This window comes from Trichomycterus rosablanca, chromosome 4, assembly GCF_030014385.1.
Source record: "Trichomycterus rosablanca isolate fTriRos1 chromosome 4, fTriRos1.hap1, whole genome shotgun sequence".
Lineage (NCBI taxonomy): Eukaryota > Metazoa > Chordata > Actinopteri > Siluriformes > Trichomycteridae > Trichomycterus > Trichomycterus rosablanca.
The window spans coordinates 38,348,572-38,368,836 of NC_085991.1; the positions used below are offsets into that span (position 1 = coordinate 38,348,572).

Consider the following 20,265-nt stretch of genomic DNA (forward strand, 5'->3'; position numbering starts at 1 on the left):
TGTTTTCCCACTGCTCAAGCCAAGTGCTGAACAAAGCCGCAGTTGCTCACACGTCAAGTTTAAGGGAAACATTGAGTTTAAGGGTAGAAATTTCTCGACAAAGGAGGTAGAGTTTCAAAGATTTAGGGGACGTCGAGTTACAAGGTACTACTGTTTATATTCTTATATTTTTATAGCACATCTAATTCATGGCAATCGTGATGTGTCCAGTAGGGAGGCTGTTTGAAAAATAAATGGTTTTAAACATTCACATCACTAAATAATATTCTCTGTGGAGAATGTAACTATCAAGCTGGATAGTGATGATAATGAAAGCTGCTGTATTAAACTGAGTCGCGTGTTGTATATAATTAAGCTCGTGAACAGAAAATAGCCATATGACGTGATGAAAGCAAAACAAACCCCAGCTGCTCAAACTCGCTCGATAACAGTCTGTCCACTTCTGCTCAGGCTTATTTGAGGTGCTTGGGCCTTAATGATGTTAAAGGTTAACCTCTTGTTAGAGTTCAGGTTTGAAGAAACAAGAGCAGCTTTTCTTTGGCTGACCATGAAAGCAGCGTCTATAGTGCTAAAAGAGCCTTTGTGAGTGTGAGAGGGAGAACCATATCAAGCTATTACTGTACATTCAAAAAGCTCCTCCACGCCCCCACTTCAGCGTCTCATTTGCTCGGTCTTTCTTTTTCTCATCTGAAAAAGCAATCATGTGGAATTTACTATTCCTCCTGTCCAAAAAAAAAATCATCCTTTCACCACACACACACACACACACACACACACACACACACACACACACACACACACACACACACACACACAAGAAAGAGAAGAGAGGGAGAAAAAGGTGGAGGAAAGGAGAACACAAGTCCCTCTCAGTCAGGAGGCAGGGACAGAGTGGTATTGTTAAGACCCCCTTCATGAGTGCCCCCCCGTTTCTCTCCGAATCACATGAAAACAAACGCGTTTATTGAGAGGCGCTAGGACGTCTTTGATTAGGGCCAGTGACTCAGCAGAGACAGAGAGACAGAAATGGACTGGTGCTGGTGGGGTGATGGAGGAAAGAAAGAAGAATTTTAGAGAGTGTTGAAAGCAAAGAGGGGACACGAGTCTTACCTCGTGGTCTGGGATCTCAGAGGACAGAGTCTGGTCCAGGACAGTCGCTGTTAGATAGGTCCAGCAGCGGGCAGTGTTGGCAAGGTTATACCCACCTGAGTGATAGAGACAGAACTTCAGCAAAATACCTTATTGTACTAGTGTAATAACTACCCTTCATTCAGGGATCAACTGGGCAGGTCTGGTTTAGAGCTTATTCCAAAATGGGCTACCGTTTACTTTCTAGCCCCCCTCATTTATTGACACACTAATAAACGTCTTGGCTAGGCCTCCTGCCTGGCAACATGACCAACATGCCTGGCAACCTGAACAGGCAGGCTCAGCAGGCACAGACAAACACACTCAGCTTTGACATGAGCTTGGTGTGGGCTTTGGTTATATATGAAGCATATCATAAGCCTAACAGTTTTTATTTACATGTCCAAAAAGCCACTTATGCTGGCGACTCCAGTTAATTGGGTCTCAAAAGACTTTGTTTTGCTGTGTCTCAAAACAAATATCTGTATATTATTTGAACTTCTTAGAGAACAGGACAGAAGGTTTCGGGAATGAATAATGAGGCCGAGGATTAGAGTTCAATATGTGTGTACAGTGGTACCTTGTAACTCGACGCCCATAAACTCAAAATCTTAAAAACTCAGCATCCTTCGTGGAGAAGTTTGTTTCATTCAACGTTTACCTTAAAGTCAAAATGTTCAGTTTTTAAAAAATTCTTAATTTAAATTCAAATTAACAATAAACAGCTGCTTTGTTCAGCGATTGGCCTGAGCGGTGCGGTAGGACGTCATCAAAGTGCACATATGAGACTTCTCACTTTTAAACTTGTGTTATAGCTCGGGGTGCTGAGAAATTGTGAGAATCAGCTTTTCCGAGAGTCTAAAATGCTTATCATTAAAAAACAAAGTTAAATGTAACTTCATGTATTAAAAGAACGACATAGAGACACTAAACCTCTCTTAATTATTACTGCTCATAAGTTCTCTCCACTAATAAAATTCCTCGCCCGTTGTTTTAGTACAATAAGTCATGTTAAGCTCTGTGCACCACCACACTTCATAGGAAATAATGGCAGTCAGCCCAAAAGTGCTTTTGTCACTTGTCATGCGAATGCTCTCTTACTGAACTCGCCATGGAATACGGGATTCCACGATTAAGAAGCATAAGGGAACAATAAAGAAGTAAAGGTTAAGTGCATGTTTATTGTATTTCAGTGTTTTTTATATTATATTTGTGTTATTTTCAGTGTTTAAGTGTCAGAAACAACCTCATTATTTTACATTAGCCTAAAATATATGCAGTTCCATGGGACCATACATCATTATGGGAAAAAATACCTTCAAACTCAATGTCTTTTAAACCTGACGCTACTCCCTAAACCAAATGATGTTGAGTTTCAAGGTACCACTGTATTTTATAAACAAACAAGCAAAAGCAAGCAAATGCTGTAAATGACCATTCAGCATATAAATGACCAAGAACAACCTCATTGATCAGCTCTTTAAGATCATTATCCTGCCAACTCTAGACTGGGAAGCCCATGCAGTCTTGGCAAGAGCTCAGGAGGAATCCTGGGCAGTGTGTCCACTCCACAGGTGAGCTTCTGACAAGCTGAACAGCACCCTTAGATTTTATACCAAACTTTGATGAGAGTGGCAGTCCTTTTGCACAAGTGGGACAGAGGCGCTGACCAGGCAACCCTCCCCCACCCATTCAAAGCACAATCCAAGATTTATCATAATCAATTAGGTGGCCATTTGCCCAGAGTGTAATGATCATGAATGAGGTGACAGATAATACAGTCAGGAGCAAGATATATTTCCAAATACAGTCAAGAGGAACAGGTTACATTTCCATTACAGATGTAAACAAGGATCATTGACAGTAACTTCCTATACAAAGACACAGACATAAAATACACACTTACCTCCTCCAAGTAGCAGCGTGGGCAGTTCCCACTCCAGCACATGGTTTAGACACTTGCCCACCCCGACCGGAGTCATATTGAAGGAGCACATGGGGTCTCCAGCCATGGTGTCTGCTCCTAACTGCATCACCACTGCCTCCGGATTAAACAGTGCCTTTACTTCCTGCATGACACTGTCAATAAATAAACAAAAGCCACATAACATACCGGTGTACCCAGGGTGCCATGCTAACAGTGGGCTCGAGCGTGATCACATGCCGGAAAAGCTTTTGAGGTGCTCTGGAATGCAGAAACAGACCTGGTAAAGACTTGGAAATAACGGTCATCTCTGATTCCATCGTCTAGTGGTACGTTAACAGCGTACCAGCGACCTTTTCCTAGACCTGTGTCACCCACATCACCAGTACCTGTTGAGAGAATGCACTTTTAATACTTCAGAAACAAAGTTACACACACAAACACACCTTCTGCAATGTGTTTACTTTACATTTAGGCATCTGGCAGATTCATCTAAACGTACTATTTGAGCATCTAGGGGTTAAGAGCCTTGCTCACTAAAAAACTGTGGCAGTTATGGGTTTTGAACCCTTAACCCTGTGATTATTAGTCCAATATCTTAACCTCTAAACCACCACTGGTCTAATAATTACTACATTAACATTTATGTATTCAATGGACACTTTAATCCAACGCATCTTCTAGTTGAGACAGGATTTTAATTCAACAAATGAGTTTTAAGGGCCGTGTTAAAGGGCCCAACAGTGACAGCTTGGCGGTAGCAGTGCAGTAGAGATCGGCAGTGGGTTCAGATCACAGAATCATGTCCATCTGCCATGCCAATAATGTCTGGCAGTGGGCATAGAGGTGCAGGTGACTGACTGTGGTGGCCTCTTTGATCAGTCTCTGTGTTCAGTCAGCGCTAATGCACTGCTCCTGGGAAAGCCCTTTAAATGCTGTTCTCGTTGGGCTTTTGCTGACTGTATCATTTGGTTTGCGCTTGTACAGTGTCTGTGCTTTGGTAACACCTGCAAGATACGAGAGGCAGCTATCTTTCACTTCCGCTGGTTCAGATGTCTGCAGCTTGTTTTTATTTTTTCCCAAGGAACTTAGCTGGTTGTGTGGCTCAAAATCTCATCATGATGAAGAAAACCCACGTGTTACTGCAAAAGACTTGGATGACCCAATAAAGGATGGGACAAATGTGTCAGTGGCAACCTTAAGATCACTTAACAAGCAAGGACTTCATGGCCGGACCCCATGACACATGCCACTCTTGACCAGAAAGCATAGGAAGTGTGGACTGGAATACGCCAGAAGGAATTTGGATAGGCCAGCAGAGTTCTGGGACACATTCCTATTGAGGAACTGTTTTGCTATATGAATATTTGGTTGGTGTGGTGACAGAAGGATACTAACCAAACAGTCAGTCATGGAGGTGGCTCAGTGATGATTCACACAAATTGAATGTTTTTTTTTCTGCAAAAGCTGGCAAACTTGACCATGTGGTATCATGGATTCACAGAAATACCAAGCATTTTGTGGAGGAATGTTTTCCCTTCTGTGGTAAAATTGAACTTTGGTGATAACTGGACTTTCCAGTGAGACAATAATCCCAAGCTCACTTCCAAATCAACCAAAGCTTGTTTAAGAAATCTTTCCTGGAATATCCTGGAGTGACCTTCTCAGTGTCCAGAATCTTCCACAGAAAATCTGTTGGTGGGATTTAAAGCCACGAGCTTTTGAGCTGGAAGCTTTTGCATGAGAAGAATGAAGAGGTGTTAGAAGCCTGTTAGCACTTACCAAAATCACTTATTAGAGGTTATCAAAGCAAAAAAATGTTCCACCAAGTACAGAGTACCAAGACTGGGGAGGAAATAATATCGCACAATGACATTTGCAAACAGAACCAGATGTTTCTATCAACAAGTACACCGATCAGCCATAACATTAAAACCACCTCCTTGTTTCTACAGTTCATCTGTTTCTCTACATACTGTTTTAGCCTGCTTTCACCCTGTTCTTCAATGGTCAGGACCACCACAGAGCAGGTATTATTTGGGTGGTGGATCATTCTCAGCACTGCAGTGACACTGACATGGTGATGGTGTGTTAGTGTGTGTTGTGCTGGTATGAGTGGATAAGACAGCAGTGCTGCTGGATTTTTTAAACACCTCACTGTCACTGCTGGACTGAGACTAGTCCACCAACCAAAAATAAATCCAGCAAACAGCACCCCGTGGGCAGCATCCTGTGACCGCTGATGAAGGTCTAGAAGATGACCAACTCAAACAGCAGCAATAGAGGAGTGATAATCTCTGACTTTACATCTACAAGGTGGACCAACTAGGTAGGAGTGTCTAATAGAGTGGACAGTGAGTGTACATGGTATTTAAAAACTCCAGCAGCATTGCTGTGTCTGATCCACTCATACCAGCACAACACACACTAACACACCACCACCATGTCAGTGTCACTGCAGTGCTGAGAATGATCCACCACCCAAATAATACCTACTCTGTGGTGGTCCTGTGAGAGTTCTGAAAATTGAAGAACAGGGTGAAAGCAGGCTAAACAAAAGCATGCAGAAAAACAGATGGACTACAGTCAGTAATTGTAGAACTATAAAGTGCTTCTATATGGTAAGGAGGTGGTTTTAATGTTATGTCTGATCAGTATATGTTAACTTATGTTATCAAAATGGCTTGTATGCAACAATAAATATTCTTTCTTTGTTTACTGACACCTTTTGTGGTATATTGTTTTACTCTTTTTATATATATATTACCTCAAAATAAATATATTATTTATTATATGATTCAGAAGCTTGTTAGCACTTACCAAAATTGCTTATTAGAGACTATCAAAGCAAAAAGAAGTTCTACCAAGTATCAAGGGGATTAAAATAATAGTGAACAAGGACATTTGCAAACAGAACCAGATGTTTTTTAAGTCAACTCATGTTATCAAATGGCTTGTATGTATCAATAAATATTCTGATAAAAATTCTGAGAGTTATTGCTGTATATTTTCATTACATTTTAAACACATCACCTTTAAAGATGAGGGGGGTTAAATATTTAAATATAAGTATTAAAATACATTCTTATTTGACAGGAGCTGTACCGGGCTAAATTAATGTAAAATAGTATGTAATATAGTAAAAGTCATTGTTTAGCTGAGTACATTGTGTGAGTGCCAGTTTAATAACATTTGTTTAGTGCACGTAACAAAAAGCACCACAGAAGCTTTGCAGGCTGAAACTCTGGTGCGAGCCCCTGTTGTGCGCTATTCTCTTTAAGTCAGCAAAGCCATTGTCTGTACTATCGGCTCGGTAATCAGACTCTATGGGCACTGACGTGGAGCTGCTTAGAACTTGGCATCGGTTGAAACATGGCTGTCAATTAAGTGAATTAAAAGCCAGGCTGATCTGCACTGAGGCAAAAGAGGCATGCTGAACAAACCTGGAAAGAAGCCAGGAGAGAACTTGTGCAGGGACACGGTCATCACTTTGGAAGTAAAGCTGAAGGCATCTTCAACACCTGCAGATCAAATCAAAGATGACATAAACAACAAATATTATAAAAGCTGCATTTTACAACCAAACTTAAATGTTTTTGTCAAATCTAATATCAGAAATATGACAATCTTTTGGGGAAAACAGAGCTCATTGACTATTCTCTGATTAGACTCATCTGGGAACTCATTGAAATATATAAATTAGCATCTGTTGCTCTTAGCTAGTTGAGGTACAACAGATGCTTAGCTAAAGCAACAGGTCTAAGTAGTGGTAACTAGTGGCTTTTCTCCCAGGTGAGCCCAGAAAACAGCACAAGGCCAATGTGTTTTAATAGTCCACAGTTTTAAGTTTATGGATTTTATGCATGAAACACAGGCATGATCAAGGCCGTTTGTAGTAAAAGTAGGCCCAGATTATTCAATTATCAGTATTAACTGCACATAACAGAACACAGTGGATCAAACATCAAAATTAATCCTTATTTTGAAGCAATCAGACGTTTTTAAGCTTTAACCAAGTTAGTTAAATTCTTCCAAGACTGTACTTCCGCTTACACAATGCCCAGTTTGATCAAGAAGAGCCGGATCACTACATGCCCCCCATACTTGCCCAATCAAGGAGCTGTGTCACGTACAGAGAGCTTTACTAAGCTCCCCATCTGACGCCTCCATTGCCCACTTGATGGTTGTAAGAGTCACTGGTGTAATTCTGGAGAATTAGCAGTACAGGCAGACCAGGATTTTGTCTGTAAATATCATGTACTGATTTACAAGGGATCTTCAAAAAGTTTCCGCACTTTTATATTTTCATTGGAAACAGTATGGGTGGAAGGAGGAGTAATTGGTCGTGTCTGAGAGAGCGCTCATAGTCCGAATTTAGCAAATTTATCTGATTTCCACCTTTTTAGACCGCTCAAAGAAGCTTTAAGGGGAAGAAGATTTTCATGTGATGATGAAAGCAGCAGTACATCAGTGGCTACGTGCTCAACCAAAACAATTATTTGCTGATGGCATTAAAAAGTTGGTGCAGTGCCAGAAAAATGAATTGGAAGGTGACTAGAGAAAAGTGATGTCATTTGTTTTTGAAATTCTTAATAAATAGAGTTTTAAAAAGTGCGAAAACTTTTTGAAGAACCCTCGTTATTTACCTGGTTTAATAAAACGTCCCATTATAATTACTAAAGCTGATTTAGAGGGTAAAATCAGGGGGTGGTGGAAGCTCAGTGGTTAAGTTGCTGGACTAGTAATCAGAAGTTTGTTGGTTCAGTTCCCACCACTGCCAAGTTGCCAATATTGGGCCCATGAGCAAGGACCTTCACCCTCAATTGCTTGCATGGCATACGTTCACAATTGTAAGTCGCTTTGAATAGAAGCATCTGCTAAATGCTGTAAATGTAAATACAACAGTGATGAATTATTACCGTCGCCATGGTGAAGGTCCACGTCCACATAGAGCACTCTTTCATATTTCTCTCGCAGTTTCAGGATTCCCAGAACAGCATCGTTTACATAGCAGAAGCCTGACGCCTCATCCCTTTACACACACACACACACACACACACACACACACACACACACACACACACACACACACACACAAAAACAATTTGATCCAGTCTTTGCACTACAAGAATAGAACTTGCCATTTTCTTGGCTGCTAAATATCTGACTTGTCCATAGAATTAATTACAGTGCTGACCATTACAGATTCAAAATAATTACATTGCTAATATTAATAAAAAACATTTTAAGTAATTAGGGCTGTACTGCACATAATGTGCTAGATCTTAGATAGATTTTCAACAGTCAGCTAATATTTTTTACGGCTGGTCCTGTATTTAGGAGCCGCTACTGCATACCAGACACAGTTTTACACCAAATTTTTTCCCCTATTTTTGCCCTTCTTATTTTATCTGTGCTTGGAACAATAACTAAGAGCACACTGACAAATGCACCTCCCATTTCGCTGGGCTGTTTGAACACCCAACTTCACAGACACCAATCATGTCTATGTAGGCATCTTACTAGCCAATATTAAATTTGGTAGTGGGTTAGCTCATATATTGTTATTTAATTGTCTGGAGGTTGGAGCGTTCAGTGGGTATCTCTGTTCCCGTCAGTAAGGACAACCATGTTATTGTCTATTGACACATATTTGACACACATTTTCAAGTGTGATTTTTTTCCACAACACAAGTCAACAGTGATGCAGTTGGTGTGTACTGCATGATCTAGGCTTTACAGAGCACTTTCAAAATGCAAATCCATTTTACAAGTCAATCATCCCTATCAGAATCATTTTATAACTATAGTACAAGTACAACGAAATGAATCAGTGGACTACATTGTACTGTACTTATATAGTACGTGTAAAAAGAAGAAAATAATCAGCAGCTCTACTGATGCACTTGATCTGAGAATCTGGTAATTGCTTGAAGATGAACAAACCAGACTTTGCTGTGTTCTCTTACTTCTTGGCATGATGCCATCCTCCTGCCCAGTTGATGGCCACTTCACATTTTCTGTCCAGCAGACACTGGGCAGCTGTCAGTGTGGCTCCACCAACCGCCGCTGCATAGTCGAATATACCCTCCACCACTGGACAATCGTACCCTAATGGAACAGCAGGCAAACATTAACCACAAATCTGCTCTAAAAAGATCTGAAAACTGCTGTTTCTTCTGCTAAGAATAATGATTTTTTTCCATTAGCAATAGAAGTGTCAGCCTGTTAAAAATCTAGCACACACATGGCCTTCATCCAACATGAATTCAAATTCTGACCATGCTCACTAACTGAAGCCAAACTGGTTTTTAAACAATGTTTTGAGTTGGTTTTTACTGCCCTCTGGTGTCTATAACGGAATATAACACTAGATCTATACAGTCTCCTCTCTAGAATTAGGTCTCTAATCTACAGTAGTCAACGTGTGATTAACTCGGTATATTTTCAACACACATATTAGTACATTTAATACACTGAACACACAATATACAAATATTGGCCATATAGGTTCACATATCTTGTATTAACATTCATTGGCCATTTTATGATCTACCATAAAGATGCACCTTATGGGTATACAGTTACTGACTGGACCATTTTCAGCATTGCAACAACACTATATGGGTGAGAACTGGTAGAGTGTGTTGTACTGTTATGTGTGTATCAGGTGCAGTAATGTTGGGTTTTTATAAATACTTTTGAAAAAGTCTAACTAACACAGTGGTGAACAACACACTGTCCCAACATTTTTCGATTGTGTTGCAAGCACAATGGTCAGTAAAAACATTTCAGTTTAATAAGGATTCCAGAGAATTAACATATCACAGCCCACAATAATCCTTCATTTTAAATTCATGAGTCCACAGAAAAAGAAATTCTTACCCAGTCCAAAATCTACTGACTGTGGGTCATCATTTTCTCCATTCTGGCTGATCTTATGAAGATGCTCCAGATAGGAATGTGTATGGAAAACTGCCATCTGTTCTAGTGAAGCCATACGAGGCTTCACCACCCTACAAATGATTAAATTGTTCCAAAGTTAGCATAACATCCAGTCTCATTCCACAATGTATATATACTGTATATACATACACTCACATTATAAGATAAGATAATCCTTTATTAGTCCCACAGTGGGGAAATTCACAGTGTTACAGCAGCGAATAGATAGCAAGGCACTCAGTACAAAAAATAGACAAATAGACAGTACAATGTAAAAATATATCAAAAATAAAAGTCAAAATCAGAATAACAGATATATAATAGCAGTGGTAAAATGATTTGTAATTTTGTGGCCTTGCTTTGAAAATTCCCTAAACTTTTTTTATTAATATCCTCAGTGGCCGTTTTATCCTGGGGAGAATTATGTAGGTCTATCTAGGATACATTGAAGGCCATAAAATCAGAACACACCAAAAACTGAACATCAACTCATTACAGGTTATCACATTTACGCTCAATTATTTACACTCAGTCACTCCCAGGGATGGTTTAGAGTAGCCAGTCCAACTGCTGCCTTTTTATAAAAACATTAAAGTCTAGCAAAAATAAGTACATCTAAACTGTTTAATAGAAATGTAAAGATGTGTTATTAATATGTTTATGAAAGGATTAAAAAGTATTACATCATTTACCTTATTTATCTAGTTTTTCTTATTTTTTGTATATTATTTTATTTATATTTAACAAATTAGGCACCTTTTATTACATGTATTAATATATGTGGTAAATAAAGAACCCACATTCATACCTCATGTATTTTAACAAGTCATAAGCTTCAATCAGGGAATGAACCATACTTGCCTGCAGAAAGAAAAAAACACACAAATAATTGTTTTAATAATCCCTCATGACAAGAGTAACATGTTTCTTAAAGCCAAATGTATGTCAAATGTATGTAAAGCTGCAAATGTATGTCAGCCCTGCACATACACTATGGGTTCACTGTGAACATACACAATTACTGATTGTACTCTGTTCTCTGTGAGCAATTTGTAGGCACTTAATTTGTCATAATTAACAAAAAGGACAAACATAAAATGCTTTTAAAATGGACAGTCGATACAGTAGTGACACTAATAATGGTACAATATGATTGGTTAACTGGTTAATTATATAAATATGAGGATCAGTCCACCTAATCAAGTAGCCATTCATGTAAGAGTGCAAATACTTTTGGTGTCTACCATATATCATCTACCATATCTAATATAGTAAACAGATTTAGATAATCTAAATCTCAGTCATGTAGGGCAAGACAAGAAACCATTGTTAAATGTGTGTGATCTTCAAGCCCTCAGGTGTCCTTGCCAGAGAAAGAGTCAAGATACTGTGATAAATATAGGCAAATGGGCTCCAATGTACTATGTTAAAATAATGCAAAACCAGTTAACACATTTGCTGTGGTCAGATGAGTCAACGAAGTCCTTCCTGCCAAAGATGAAAAGGAACATCCAGTCTGTTATCAGCATGAGCCAACACCTGTTGTGGTATAGGGATGCATCACTGCCTATGTCATTACTTGAATAGGTCAACTTGTGGGGAAAAAAAAACTGGCATCAGTTTGGATTTAAGAGACACAGATACTTCCACAGAGGAAACGTCTTTTCATGGGTGTGCCATGGTTATTTTAGCAAAACAACTCCAGGCCTCATTCTGCATGCACTACAAAAGTGTGGCTTTGCAGACACAGATCAAGTACAGATTCTTGATTCTTGCTTGTCTGGTCTGCCTGCAGTCCAGATCTGTTTTTTTAAATAAAAATGTATGGCACATAATGAACAGAAGAATCAGACAGTGCCAACCACAGGCAAAAATTCCACTTGCAAAACTGCTACAATTAAAATCCTAATTTCCCAAACAATTAAACAGTGTAATTAATGGAAAAAGTGATATGATAAAACTGCCTTTATTCCAATCTGTGCATTGTGGGCATCAAATTGAACTTGTGTTTATATTTTTTTCTTTGCACCTTTATTAGTTAATTAATAATTTACAGTTATAAATGACAGATTCTTCATTTCACAAAATGTCCCAACTTTTCGGGAAATTGGGATTATATTACTTTTAATAGTAGTAGTAAAAGTAGTTAGGCAGTAACCAAACGGTATGATATATAATATATACACTGCGTGGTAAACCAGGGAATTATTTACATAGGTGCCAGGAAAAGTTAAAAAGTAATACTTATAACACAACATTAAATTATTATTTCTATTGTTGCCTTTCTTTTCATGTTTTATCGACTTTTATCAAAAAGTATAACAGCTAATTGTTTAGCGAGACAATATCCAATAACCAAAAAGAAGACTGCATTGGTAGCGTCTAAAGTAGCATACTACCCCACTTAATAGTACAGCAGCAGGGGTAACTCGTACTATTCTGGTGTACTATGTAGTACAGTAGTATGCGTATTCAGACATTAGTGTAGTATTGATGCTGTTAGTGCTGCTGCTCCTTCTCACCCGGTTCGGTACTTTTGATAAAGAGTCGCAGGTCTGCACATACTCCGGACTGTAAATATACACCACGCTTCGTTTACTGACGTTTTCATCATTACAGTCGCCTCTGTCACACATTTAATACCGTGTAAATACAATTTATAAATTCAATTAAAACAAAGATATACAGACTGCTCTCTTCAGAAGTTTAAATCAAACAGCCTTTATAGCAACATCCGGTAGCCATAGCATCACAATAAAAGCCCTTATTTTCGAAATGCAATTTTAAAGCAGCATACGAAACCAAATAATAATAATAATAATAATAATAATGACGGAATGGTGGTACATGCAGTAGGTAATGAGAGCACCACAGTTCTAGGGTAATACAATTCTGTATTTAAAACACAAAAACATTGCAATATATCAACTGATTACAGATGAAACACAAGAAAAAAAAGTAATTTAATTAATTAATTAGTAGAAACAGTGGAAACCCGGAATACACAGAAACAGACAATAAGAGCATCCAATGAGAACCCATTGACATGATTTAAAAAGGCAACATTTTGAACACACATTTTTAAAATACACTTTTAATTTACAAAGCAAAGTAAGGATAAGGAAAAGAGCCTTTACGTATGCCATCCAATATTCATCGTTAATACTTTGCAATAAGGTTTTAATATTTAATTGGCTAATTGTGTTAAAATCAGTCTACGGTTAGAAGAGACTTATTTAAACAAATTCTTTTTGTGCCGAAGCAAAAATAGACAGTTTTTTTTGTATTAAGGATAAGTGTCTTTTTACATAACCTGGCAACCTGGTTAAAAAAAAGTCAGGATGAAGCACTAATTACAACAACCTGGTAACCCTTCCCTAAAGGGGTGTGCGTTGATTTCGCTTGCAAAAGTGCGCATGCTCAGTTTCATCGTTCCAGTCTCCCCGAGGCTGTTGATGTGGCCGAAGTTTGATGCAAGTTTGACTTGAATGTAGAATAAACCAGTAATAATGGAGGTTTTAGCTTTATGTTTGGTTTTAATGTTAACCCTCGCTGTAGCGGAGCATGAAGAGCGTCTTCCTAATAAATGTGAAGGTATTCAACAGCAGGCTGTCGACTTAGTTTACAGTAGTGTTAAACAGTGTGGATGAAGAAACAGTAAAGCTGCTATGGATATGTATTGTACTTGAAAAGCGTGTTTATATTAAATTGTTTATTTATTTCATATTTTATATTTAGTTTTTTGCTGTCATGTTTTTCACCTTTATGAAAAAAACTTCTAAAGCTAAAGTCAAAAGTTTACATAAACTTGAAAGCGGCAGGTGTGTTATGGCTGTTTAACGACTTATTCTGAGACTGAGTGATTGCAACACATCCAAACAAAAACATTCAAGATTAGAAACACCTGGAACATGAGTGGAACTGTCCACAGTCAAGTGAGCTTTATTTTTTCAGCAGCTTTTTAATTCCCGTCAGACCTGTTTTTTTATTGCATTACATCTAACCATCCAGACGTTTGTTTTCTCATAATAAGGTGAGAGTTTGACCAAAATTAATTAACTGAAAATTGCTTACTTAGCACCTTTTAAGCCCCCCACCCCCAACCAATTCTCTTTGGACAAAATAGTATGATGTGGAAATCACTGAAATCAAAAGACCATCATGATATACATATTTACAAGTTTATGTAAATTTTGACTTTGTGTAATGTGCATACAGTTTACAGCAATTAACCACTCTCACCTGGTAACACTGAATTTAATAACATTTATTTTAATAAAAGCATGTCTATTGAAAAGGCAATAAAACTTAATGTGAAGCAAAATATTGTAGAACTCTTTGATTAATACATTTCCTACAGTCATGTGGATGATGGATGCTAAAAGCCTTTAAGAATGTTATTAAGAACGTAGTTAATATGGGTCTCAGCAGTAGGTAGTGCTATCAGACATGCTCAGTAATTGTATATTTTAAATTATTATTTACTACCATAAATGTCCCTGTAATTCATTTAAAAGCAACTTTCATTAGATTTTTATTTTTTATTTGTATAGTTCAACTTCTTGTATGTGATAAAGACTCATGCTAAAGATGCAGTGGATATAGACTCAGTTGTACTATTTTTTTTACCCTATTTCTTTTCTTTTGTACAGTGTGTAAGTTTTTGACAGTAGAACTGCAGACAACACTGGAAAAGACCGGTCGCTCCAGAGAGGTTCTGGAGGTTGGGGAGGTGCTGGACACTGGAAAACGCAGACGCAAAATCAAGTACAACACCTCGTAAGTCTGAAAGGAAAATCAGAATAAATTGGTTTTAAGAACTAAGGATAAAACAGCCGTAGTGTTTTTGCTTGGCACAAAGACAGAGATATAACGCTTAATATAGATTTTTGTTTTTTTTTTGTTTTGGTTGATCATCTTTTTACTGCATTTTTACAAGGGAAACAAGATTGACGGAAGCTGTGGACAACATCTGTGAGGGAATACTACAGTACCACGTCCATGCTGAGAGACCAGGGAGCCTTCGATATGCTAAGGTTTTATTTGGGTTTTGTTTAATAGACTTATTTGCTAGACCTGAAATGGACATGTATTTCATGGCAGTCTTGGCATTCTAAAGATGCCTACAACTGTTTATTTTTTGTCTTTTTAAATGAATGAAACAGATACTTCTAGTCTAATGTATTTGTTTGCTAGGGCACGAGTCAGACCATGAGCACCTTGAAGAACCTGGTTGATAAGGGAGTAAAAGTAGAGCTGGGTGTTCCTTATGAGCTCTGGGATGAGCCGTCGATAGAGGTGGCAGACCTGAAAAGACAGGTAATAATAATTCAGATATTAAGGTGGGTTGTGCAGTTAGACGTGTTTTGTGTGTACTTTTATTAAACGTGTAGATGTGGTACAGGACATTATGTGTGTTTTGTAATGCACAGCATCTGCACAGCAGGTACAGTGCAAAAGCATGACAGGCATTGTGAAAACGTGTATGATGAGGTTAAGGGGGTGAGAGCTGTGCGGGTGGTAACACACACTATTATGTTTCAGTGTGAGACCATGTTGGAGGAATATGAGGAGGTGGTAGAGGACTGGTACTTTCATCACCAGGAGGAACGACTGGAGAGGTTCCTTTGTGAAGCTCATGTCCTAAAAAACTCTGACTCAGGTCTGAGAAAGTCATATATACACACACACACACACACTCACACACTTACACACAGTGTATAAAAGAACAATTACATCATGCTTCCTTCATTCACATTTACATTTTCAGCATTTAGCAGACGCTTTTATCCATTTTTAGAAAAAAAAAAAAAAAAACACTTTTATTGACTACTGAAACTGTTGTTTCCTCCACCATGACCAGTAGCATTAACTAACATTGTTAGCAAAATAGTTGTACAAGTACAGCTTTTGTGTAACTTAACATGGCACATGAAAGCAGCAGTATTCACACAGTAAGTGCTGAATAATAGGGGCACCCAGGTGGCGCAGCAGCCACTTTGATATGCAATCTACAGGAATGGTGTGAGGTTGAAAATAGGGTCACAGGGAGTGGCTGCAGATTGGACACGTGTCAGAGGGGGCGTATGGTGATCCAGCTCTCCATGGTCAAATCGGGGGATTGTGCAAGCTCAGGAATTGAAAATGACTAGATTGAGAGATAATACATATACAGGGGGAAATACATAAATATCAGTGCACCCTTAGTGCCAGACCCAACCAAGAATTGCTTTAGGAAAGCCATATCACATATGTCGATAAATGATCCACTGTGGTGACCTGGTGCAGCTAAGGAAGTCCAAAACGTTTCAGTGGTTAAAACAAGAAGTGTGACAAGTCACAAATGTTTTACACACTTTGGTTACATTCATGACCAGACAGGTAATTACATTTGCATTACATTTTCTGCATTTAGCAGACGCTCTTATCCAGAGCGACTTACAGAAGTGCTTCCATAGTAAACATTTCATTTCTCAAGTTTTAGTAAACAACAGTCGAAGAACACAAATCTGCTGAAACCTGTTAGAACCAAAGTGTTTTGTTTTTTTTTTGTTTTTTTTTGGAAATGGAAGAAAAATGTTAGTAAATAAGTACTTAAGTGCTTAGTAAAGAGGTCGTTTTTAATCGTTTTTTAAAGACAGCAAGAGACTCAGATGTTTGGACAGACAGGAAGTTCATTCCACCACTTGGGTGCTAGAACAGAGAAGAGCCTTGATGCTTGTCTTCCTCTAGTTCTGGGTGGAGGATCAAGTCGAGCAAGACTAGTGGCTCGGAGGTTGCGTGGTACAGAGCGGGGTTTGATTAGACCGCGAAGGTAGCTTGGGGCTGGTCCATTTTTGGCTTTGTAGGCGAGCATCAGTGTTTTAAACTGAATGCGTGCAGCTACAGGAAGCCAGTGAAGAGAACGCAGCAGTGGGGTGATGTGGCAGTGTTTGGGCTGGTTAAAAACCAGACGGGCAGCTGCATTTTGAATGAGCTGCAAGGGTTTAATAGTGGACATGGGAGCTCCTGCCAGGAGGGAGTTGCAGTAGTCCAACCGTGAGATTACAAGTGATTGGACCAGAATCTGGGTAGCTTCCCTGGAGAGAAATGGCCGAATCTTCCCGATGTTGTAGAGGAGGAACCGGCACTATTACTGGTTACACAAGATTAATCAATTTAAGTCTTTAATGTCATACACAATCTTGTATCTCCAATTCGCATCACTTGCATGTCTTTGGACTGTGGGGGGAAACGGAGCTCCCGGAAAAAACCCAAAAAGATACAGGGAGAACATGCAAACTCCACACAGAAAGGACCCGGACCGCTCCACCTGAAAATCGAACCCAGGACCTTCGTGCTGTAAGGCAATAGTGCTACCCACTGAGCCACTGTGCCGCCCTTGTGATATGTAGATAATGTTTATATCTGCTATAAATTAAGTTCCAAATATGAAGCATACACATAAAAAGGTAAAACGTGTGCTTTAAAAAAAGCAATGGTGGAAGCATTGACAAGTTGCAAGTACACAAGCGGAATAAAGCATCAACTCTGCTTTGTATTAACATAACACCACCTGTGCATTAATTGTCTTCGCATCCCTGCATGCCATTTTATATGTAAACACATCCAGACATTACCGGTGTGTGTCTTCTTTACAGAATGTCTGAAGGAGGTATGGAAGGGTGACTTGGGGTTTAAAAGCTCAGTGAAGAACCCAGAGAGCAAGAATGAGAAAGATGAACAAGCACATGATGTAGGAGAACTTTGACAACAGAACAACAAGACCGCTGGACTTTTCAGTCTTCCTGTTAGAAGCGCTGAGAAAGAACACTACGAGTTTACATGGATGCTGGTTAGTTTATGTCTGCTGGTACTAATCAACACTACAGTAATGAAACATTTACTTGCAGAATGATGCAGTGGTTTAGCTATCTGATTTCTTAAAACAGTAAAACAGTGTGAATTTGCAAGGACTTACAGGAACACTGTTACACCCAAACAAATGCTTTTTCCAGTTTGGGCAAGTGTGTTATTACAAAAGGGCCAGTAATTTCAAAACAAGCATAGTTCTTTACATGCCTCTTATGCAGCGAAGCAATTAGTTAATAAAGCACTCCACACATTGTGCCTTTATGCCAAAACTTGCCTCAGTATTATGTGGTAGGGCCAACCCCAACATACATCCTGTCCAATCATAAGTAATGAGGGTTATTTTTTATGATTATTTACAGTTATACTGTTATACTAATGATTATGTGACAATCATGTGATATAGAGTTAAGTGAGCATTATGTGCATTTATCATTGTTTATTATACAACAGTTAGTTCAGACCTTACAATCTGATTGGTTGAGAAGCGTTCTAACCGTGCTGATATTCGTGATAACAGCACGGTCTTTTCACACCACAACTGTATTATTCCGCTGATGCGTTTCCATTAACGACAAGCTTCATGCACACAAACGCGCACGCAGGCGACACAGCCTTTTTTCCCGATCGCATTTTAAATCCGTTATCTGATATACAATCTAGCGCAGTGTAGGGAACATAAATCAGTTGTCAAATTCACTATCTAGTGCACTATGTAGGGAACATATATCCGTGATCTGATACACAATCTAGTGCACTATGTAGGGAACATTAATGTGTTTGTAATGCGAACAGTTAGCTTAATAGCCCAGTTAGCAGCTCCTAGAAGTTCTGTTATCACCCATATCCTTTGGTGTGTGCGAGAGGTTTTTTATTTCTTTTTTTCCTTTCGGAGGTTCTTGCCTTCTTCTTCTTGTTCTTACCTCCCTGAAATGAGTTATTGCAACTTGGGATGTCTGCTTTGTAGTGTTAAATTTTATATTCGTTGTGGAACTACTTTTTGGCGGAGGGTATTGTCAATATTAAAGCATATTTATTATGAAATTCAGGACTTCTATGATTTATTTTCTTTCTTTATTTTGTAAAAACTGTTGTATAAAAGCAATAGAACACTTGAGGTTGTGTGTTATCGCGAATTACATCACGGCTGTGATGATCTACGACCGAATCACAGCCGTGATGTTATTCGCGATAACACACTCCCTCTCGTGTTCTATTGCTTAAATAAAGTGTTTTATATTTAATATATTTTATATATTTAAGTTGTACTCTTAAGACTTCCTTCTTGGGGGGGCTCAGGTGGTGCAGGTATTGTTTTGGTCCCCCTTTTGCTACCAAAACAGCCCTGACCCGTCTAGGCATGGACTCCACTAGACCCATGAAGGTGTGCTGTGGTATCTGGCACCAAGATGTTAGCAGCAGATCCTTGAACTCCTGTAAGTTGTGAGGTGGGGCCTCCATGGATCGGACTTGTTTGTCCAGCACATCCCACAGATGCTCGATTTTATTGAGATCTGGGGAATTTGGAGGGCAAGTCAGCACCTCAATACATTGCTGTGCTGTGGTGGGGGTGTGAATACTTTTTTTCATATACTGTATGTGATAGGTACCTGTCCAGATTCCTTCTTTATGCCTAGCTTCACTGTGTTGCCTGACCTAACGCTACCCTGATTAAAAAGAATAAATTATTGAAGATGAATAAATTGCACCAATCAGTGGGTAAGTGGGTGTTTTATTTTTGTTTGTGCTAACTATAATTTAGTGTAATGTGTGATTTATGTGATGCTTTGGGTGTCTTTAAATGCATCCCAATGATTAAAGAGGAAGAATGTGTGTACATGTTGGTTTAGCTGCTTGCCTTTTGGGCTTGTAATTTTCTTAATGATCCTTTTCCTTTTATCATTAATGACCGACTAATGATTGGGTAATTTTTCCCTATGGTATAATAAGAATGTAGTCTGCAGTCATTCCCACTAGGTAACATTATTAGGTGTTACACTAGAAACATTCTGAAATTTAAAAAAAATATATACATCTAATAATAAAAAGCATTTTTGAACCCTGCAGCAATGCTCTGTGTCTCTCTGTGAGCAAATAATGTTGTTTTAGGATTATTGTTGCTCTTTCAACAAGCACAGTATAAGCAGGAATCTTTTAAACTAATCTGTATAGACAGAATGAGCTAAGTCTTAGCCGCAGGCCCATGAAAGGTAAAACAACTAAGATTTCAGTGCTCTCTTAACCCCCTGCACACCCCGCTCCCATCATACTCGGTTACAGTTTTAAAGTAGAATGAACTTTATGTATTGTAATTCATCAAGGAATTAGGACTAAGAACCGGGTGAAATCACATGAAGCTACAGGGTGTAAAACTAATCTGGCTGCTTCGTTAAATATAGCAAACCAACGTAAGTGTT

The 20,265-nt window shown here is 38.7% G+C and overlaps 2 protein-coding genes across 2 annotated transcripts in view; one reads left to right on the forward strand and one right to left on the reverse strand.

Annotated features, from left to right (window-relative positions):
• The window catches only part of hdac8 (histone deacetylase 8), a 47,352-nt gene extending 34,651 nt beyond the window's left edge, over positions 1-12,701 (reverse strand). Inside the window, exons 1-9 of the mRNA XM_062993294.1 lie at positions 12,520-12,701; positions 10,806-10,858; positions 9,938-10,068; positions 9,022-9,163; positions 7,972-8,084; positions 6,496-6,573; positions 3,333-3,441; positions 3,035-3,207; positions 1,111-1,205 (exon numbers count right to left, since the gene is read on the reverse strand). Coding sequence (XP_062849364.1) covers positions 1,111-1,205; positions 3,035-3,207; positions 3,333-3,441; positions 6,496-6,573; positions 7,972-8,084; positions 9,022-9,163; positions 9,938-10,068; positions 10,806-10,858; positions 12,520-12,633 — 1,008 coding nt within the window. The 5' untranslated portion in view covers positions 12,634-12,701. The remainder of the gene's footprint in view (positions 1-1,110; positions 1,206-3,034; positions 3,208-3,332; positions 3,442-6,495; positions 6,574-7,971; positions 8,085-9,021; positions 9,164-9,937; positions 10,069-10,805; positions 10,859-12,519) is intronic.
• A 760-nt stretch (positions 12,702-13,461) lies between these two features.
• cnpy4 (canopy FGF signaling regulator 4) lies at positions 13,462-18,892 on the forward strand. The gene is made up of 6 exons (XM_062993295.1): positions 13,462-13,591; positions 14,650-14,776; positions 14,937-15,033; positions 15,194-15,316; positions 15,542-15,659; positions 17,638-18,892. The coding sequence occupies exons 1-6, from the start codon at positions 13,507-13,509 to the stop codon at positions 17,745-17,747; spliced, it is 660 nt and encodes a 219-aa protein (XP_062849365.1). The 5' UTR covers positions 13,462-13,506; the 3' UTR covers positions 17,748-18,892.
• The last annotated feature ends 1,373 nt before the right edge of the window (positions 18,893-20,265 follow it).